General features: G+C 60.7%; 1 protein-coding gene across 1 annotated transcript; it reads left to right on the top strand.

The window, feature by feature from the left end:
- Positions 1 to 664: 664 nt before the first annotated feature.
- On the top strand, positions 665 to 5,556 carry LOC122702321 (testisin-like). Its single transcript, XM_043916036.1, has 7 exons — positions 665 to 927; positions 1,025 to 1,054; positions 1,143 to 1,169; positions 1,386 to 1,551; positions 2,237 to 2,520; positions 4,801 to 4,955; positions 5,276 to 5,556. Exons 1-7 carry the CDS (start codon positions 861 to 863, stop codon positions 5,513 to 5,515), a joined length of 969 nt encoding a protein of 322 aa, XP_043771971.1. The 5' UTR covers positions 665 to 860; the 3' UTR covers positions 5,516 to 5,556.
- The last annotated feature ends 874 nt before the right edge of the window (positions 5,557 to 6,430 follow it).

The raw sequence follows: 6,430 nt of genomic DNA, 5'->3' as shown, positions 1-6,430 counted from the left end.
CCGATAGAAATTCCAGACACCAAAGTTTAGGTGAGTGCCCCTGGTTAACAGCAGTTCATGAGTGGGAAAATTAAGCAGTGCCCATCCGACCCCTCTGGAAGGGGACAGCTGGAAGCCTGCACCCGGTCTCTCCCAGACTCTTCTCTGCACCTTTGGCATGTGCCGATGTTATCTGTATCCATTCACTGTAAGGTACCATAGTCAGGAGAGGAACAGCTTTTCTGAGTTCTGCGAATCCTCCTAAAAAACTATTGACTTTGACTCTGTGCCCACAAAGTGACTTTGGTGCCCGCAACAGTGTCCACAAGGAGTGGAAGCAACCTGTAGGCTCTGCAGAGATAGATGACGCTCCGTGTGCGGCAACGGGCAGACAGGGAGGTTAGGAGCCCCCTAGATGGTCAAATCAGGCCAGCGTTTATTCTGTGGGTCCCGGGAAGGTCATCACTTTTAACAGCAGATAATACAGTGCCCAGCCCCAATCGGCACTCAGTGAGGACTTGGGACTGTGCTTTCATGAGAGTCCTGACGGTGGCCCAGGTCCTTGCTAGAGGAAGGAGTGGCTAGTACAGAGGGCAGCGGGGGGCGGCCAGGCCCCCAGCGTGGCGGACGAGAGAAGGGTCGGCGGCTCGCACCGGTTCCCGGGCCACAGCAAGGTACGTCGTTGGGGACCAGTCCCAGTAACAAGCTCAAAGCCGGGCACTGTGACGTCCCAGGTACCCAAACAAACCTTGGACCAGCCAGGTCGTCGGCCTGGCCGGGGCGGCCAGGGTTCCCGCGGCTCCCTCTCCCCCAGGGGGCGCTCAGCGGGACCCTGGAGCGGGTGGGATCAGAGAGGGCGCCGGGCGGCGGGGGGCGAGGCCATGCGCCCGCAGGGGGCGGCGCAGCTGCTGGCGCTGCTGCTGGTGCGGATCGAAATCGCCGAGCAGGGTGAGCTCGGGCGAGGGCTGCGGGCGCGAGCCGGGGTGACGGGGGCGGCTGGGGCGCGAGGAGGCAGAGGGGAGCTCATCTCGTCTCCTGCCCCCAGCCTTTCGGGACAAGGACCTGCTGCTTCCAGGTAAGGCGTGCGGGAGGCGCTTCCCCGCGGAGGGCTCGCGTGGGCCCGAGCGCGAAGGGCGCCTCAGCTTTCCCTCTCCCCTCTCCAGGTTTTCAGAACTCGTCGATGCTCTCATGTAACTGAAGGGCCCCGGGGGGCCGGGGGGCAGGATGGGGCGGGCGCCTGCGGGCCACGGGGGCGGGTCCCCAGCGTTCGACACTTCCTGGGTGGCACGACCCCAGGACGCGCGGTTCCCCGGGGAGCCCCTTCCCTTCGCGCACCCCAAAGATGAGGGTGGGCAGGATAAGCCTGCCTCCCACAGCTCAGCCTGGTGTCCGTCTGTCCATCCCAGGGCCTTGTGGCCAACGGGCCATCCCAACACGCATAGTGGGTGGAAAGGATTCAGCGCTCGGGCACTGGCCGTGGCAGGGCAGCCTGCGTCTGTGGGGCTCCCACTTCTGCGGAGCGAGCCTGCTCAACCGCCGCTGGGTGCTCTCCGCCGCGCACTGCTTTGAAAAGTGAGTCTGGGGGCAGGGGGCCCGCTGACCCCGCGTCCCGGGTTTGTGCCAAGACACGCGCCCCTGTCCCACGTGGCCGCGGCCCTCGTGTGCTCCTGAGCCCCAGGCTGGGCTGCAGCCTGTTATACACCGGCTTGAGGCCCCGGGGCGCTCCCGGAGGAAAACCTGTGCGGTTTCTTCCAGAACATTTGTGTGTCTTGTTCTCTTTCTCGCTCCATTTGTCCCCACATGGCACCTCCAGCCTCCACCTTCCTCACCCCACCTCCCAGCGGAGGTGTGCCCCCGGGGGGAGGAATGAGCTGAGGTAAGTGCTGGACAGGAGCCCAGCTGGTGGGGTCAGTGGTCCCCGAAGCTGTTTGGAGCCCAGCCTGTGTGGCCCCCGTGAACCTGCTGGTCCTGTTAAGAGCAGGGCCCTGGAGGCGACAGGTGGTTGAGTGACCAGCCAGATGAGCTGGCAGGGGAGGCACCCTCCTGCCGAAGTCCCCAGGTGTGCGACTTTGGCTGGGGCTCTTGGGGCTCTCCCCGTTTCTACCTTGGCCTCTTTGTGGAAGGAGGACCTGCTAATGGGGTCCAGGGTGAGCCGGGCAGCGTCCTGGCGGTCTCAGCTCAGGGAGCAGCCCCAGGCGTACTGGGGTGGCCCACCCTCCCTCTGAAGACCCCTGAGGGCTTTCTCCTCCCTTAATAGCAACCAAAATCCCTTTCACTGGTCGGTCCAGTTTGGGGAGCTGTCTGCCACACCATCCATTTGGAACTTGCAAGCCTACTACAACCGTTACAATGTGGATCAGATTTTCCTGAGCCCCTTCTATCTGGGAGCTCCGGTGTATGACATCGCCCTGGTGAAGCTGTCCTCCTCGGTCACCTACACTAAGTACATCCAGCCCATCTGTGTCGTGGCCTCCATCTCCGAGTTTGAGAACAGGAGTGACTGCTGGGTGACCGGCTGGGGAGACGTTGAAGAAGAGCTGAGTGAGTCTGGGGACAGCCGCGTCTGGGCCAGGCGAGGGTGGCAGTGTCATCGCCCGCGGGTTCTAGCTGCGCCAGCCTCACGCGGGCAGCCTGCTCGGTGCTCTCTCCACGCTGGCTCTCCACTCTTGCCCCTCGCCCATAGACAGGGCTTTCTGTACCCTAAGCTCCCCTTCTCTTCTGGAGATTATGAGCCAGAAACCAGAGAGGAAGACCCAGGCTAGCACCCCCAGCCTGCTGGGTGTCTGTTGGGTGCTGCGGGGGGAAGGGGTGTGTGTTTCAGGAAGCCCTTCTTTCTACCCCAGCAAGGTGCTCCCCCCCACCCCCTCCATCCAGCCTCCCACTCCAGCTCCCCCACCCCTTCTGCACTGACAGGGACGGTGGGAGTGGGGAGCCCTCCCATCCGGGAGTGCCAGCTCATTCATTCTCTCTCCTTGAAACTTCGAGCCTCGCTCCAGCCTTGTTCCCACTCAATCTCTGCGGGGCTCGGTGTGCTGGCATTAGTGAAAGTGAAAAGTGAAGTTGCTCAGTCATGTCTGACTCTTTGTGACCCCATGGACTGTAGCCTACTGGGATCCTCCGTCCATGGGATTTTCCAGGCAGGAGCACTGGAGTGGGTTGCCATTAGCTGCCACCCATTTCTCTCTCACCACGAGTCCCTCGAAACTGCTGGGCCCAGGCCCCCCAGAGGGGCTCACGGGTTAGACTGCTGGTCACGCTGCTCCCTGGCCTATCGCGGCCCTGCCTCGCCCTCAACCACAGCAGCCGTGATAGACCACGCTCCCCTGGTGCACCGTGTGTCCCAACACAGTTCTGGGCTCCAAGGACTCTCTTCCTTCCGAAGTCTGCCTGCCTAGAGGCTGGCAGCATCTTTATGCCTGCTTTACAGACGAGGAAGCCGGGAGAGGCCTGGAGAGTTTCCCAGGCCCTGGGGATCCATGGAAAAGCCAGGACTCCTTGGCCCAGAGAGGGTAGCCAGCCACACACCTGGCATTGCCAGCGAGGAGAGGGGAGTCGACTGGAGACCTGCCCCATCCTTTTCTTGCACCCCAGGGGGCTGGAGAAAGTGCCCCAGTGTAGACTTCTTGGGTCCAAAGGGCTGGACGGCCATGAGCTGAGCGGCCCAGCCAGCCTGACACTGCCCCTCTCCCAGCTGACAGGTGATCACACCCAGCGCCAGCTGAGCCCTCACTCCCACAGGTAGACGGTGACTTCTTGACCCCACCCCCAGAGCTGATGTACTCTGTGCTAGTGGGGAAATCTTGGGCAAAGCACTTCATCTCACTCTGCCTCACCTTCCTCATCTGTAAAATGGGGCAATAATAGTTCCCACCAGAGAGGCTAGTTCTGAGGCTTAAAAGCATTCCTATGTGAGGGCTTAGCAGAGCGCCTGGCAGCCAAGAAACGCTTGCCTCACCAGTGTTCAGTGTTAATGGGGTCACCATCCTCTGCAGGACAAGGAGGTGATTCAGGTCTAGACTTTGGACAGGGCTGGGTTCGTATCAGGGCTTCCCAGGGGGCGCTAGTGGTAAACGACCCGCTGACCCATGCAGGAGCCATAAGAGATCCGGGTTTGGTCCCTGGGTTGGGAAGACCCCCTGGAGGAGGTCATGGCAACCCACTCAAGTATTCTTGCCTAGAGAATCCCATGGACAGAGGAACCTGGTGGGTTATGGTCCATAGGGTTGCAAAGAGTTGGACACGACTGAAATAACTTAGCATGCATATTCGGCTCTGGTGGCTCCTGGTGCTTTGCCAGGATTGGGGGAGGGTGACCTTCCTCCTGAATCTTTCCTTACCCGAGACGGAGGCTGATTGCACTGCATCCCAGGAGTGCTGCAGGAGCGCCTGGTAGAGCTCTGGGCTCGGGCTGGGCAGGCGCGTTGCAGGGGGAGAGAGAGCGCGCCAGGCTGCCCCACATCCGCAGGCACTGGACGCTGGACTGTGCAGATCCTAAACTGTCCCAGCTGCACCAGCCCCACCCTGGACATGCTAAGGTCTCTCCCCGGGGGCTGGAGCGGGGGCTGGAACAGGGCCTGTTGTCTGTAGGCTACAGTGAGGGAAACTATAACAGCCTGTCCCTCCTCTAGGCCCTTCCGTGGTGTGTTCATCACCCACCACGTGCTGGGTGCTGGGCTAGAGCAGAGGAGTCAAGGGCAATGTCCCAGGTACTGTGGGTGCCCCAGGGTCCCCCCGGCGCATGCCTTCGTAGCCTGTGCCATTCTGATGGCAGAGGAGAGGCTCAGGACGCCATCTTTCTCTGTTCCCTCAACTCCTCGGCAGGTCTGCCATATCCCTACACCCTCCAGGAAGTGCAGGTCGGGATCATAAACACCACCATGTGTAATCACCTGTTCTCAATGCCTGATTTCCGCACTGACATCTGGGGAGACATGATTTGCGCTGGCGACCCTCAAGGCGGCAAGGATTCCTGCTTTGTGAGTGTCCCTCCCGTCCCCAGCTCGCGCTTCTGGGCCCATAGTACCTCATCACCCCAGGCACCCCCCTCCCCGCCCCGGCCAGAAAACACCCTGCATCCCTGCCCTCCATCTGGGCCTCGTGTCCACCCTGGGGGCAGGGGTAGGGACGACTGTTCCACTTTGCAGATGCAGAAACTAAGGCTTGCTCACTTCTGTGGAGGGGAGGTGTGGGATTTGCACCCCGTCTGCCCGGCTCCATAGCCCCTCCTGCTCTCCCAGCCTCTCTGCTCACCCCTCCCGCGCCACCCCAGGCTGGGCTCACCCATGCTGGTCCCCAGGGTGACTCAGGTGGGCCCTTGGTCTGTGAAAAGAAAGGGCTGTGGTATCAAGTTGGAGTCGTGAGCTGGGGAGTGGGCTGCGGTAGGCCCAACCGGCCGGGTGTCTACACCAATGTCAGTGCGCACTACAAGTGGATCCGAGAGGTTTTGGCCAAAAACAACACTTGCAGGCTGGACCCCTGCCTCCTGCTGCTGCTCCTTCCTCTGCTCTGGGCTCTCCCATTCCTACGGCTGGCCTGAGCCCAGCCAACGACCCCCGAGAGTTGGGGCCATCTGCTGAGTCAGGCCCAGTTCCCTTCTGTCCCCTTTGCTAATAAAAGTGTATATGTTCAAGTTGACACCTTGCCGCACTTTCAGTGGCCCCGGGTGGCTTCCTGGACACCCTCACGGTCACTCGCGTCCCGTCCATTCCAAGACGACTCCTTAACTCCTAAATCATCGTCCACCCATCTGTGCTATGCGGGTTTTGGTTGCAAACAACAAAACCCTTTCAGGTTAGTTCGATCGGAAAGATCATTTATGAAAAGACTCTCAAGAGTCTTCTCCAGCACAACAATTTGAAAGCATCAATTCTTCGGCGCTCAGCCTTGTTTATGGTCCAGCTCTCACATCCATACATGACTCCTGGAAAAACCATAGGTTTGGCTGGGGAGGCTTATGTCAGACCCAGTGTTGTCCTGGGCAGATGAGACCAGGGATCTCCCTCTGGGCCAGAGTTAGTCCCCTGAACGTGGAGAGGGCAGGACGGAGGAGGAAGGTCCTGGGAGGGGGGCAGTAGGGCCCAGATATGTCACCAGCCCTGTTTGCCCAGGTCTGGCCCTCAAGACACTGTGTCCCCCACTGATCCCTTCCAGGGACCCATACGGGGACCTGGGCCTGGCCTGGCCAGGAGTCTATAGAGCCAGCAGGGGTGGAGACCAGGAGCTTCTGAGCCGATACCAGGAAGATGGGCAGGCCTGCCCTGCAGCCACATGTGGTGAGGGGACCTGGGACAGGGGAGGGGGTGGGTGTGGGGGTGTGATCTCTGCTTTCAGAGCTGATGACCCACGAGTGACCCAGACAGACCTTCTCGTGGCTGGGAGGGAGGGGCATCTAGTTGACAAATAAATGAACAAAACCAAGAAATATTCACATCTCCCCTCTTTTTTCAGGATG

This window comes from Cervus elaphus, chromosome 10, assembly GCF_910594005.1.
Source record: "Cervus elaphus chromosome 10, mCerEla1.1, whole genome shotgun sequence".
Lineage (NCBI taxonomy): Eukaryota > Metazoa > Chordata > Mammalia > Artiodactyla > Cervidae > Cervus > Cervus elaphus.
This window is presented reverse-complemented; position numbering and strand designations above follow the sequence as displayed.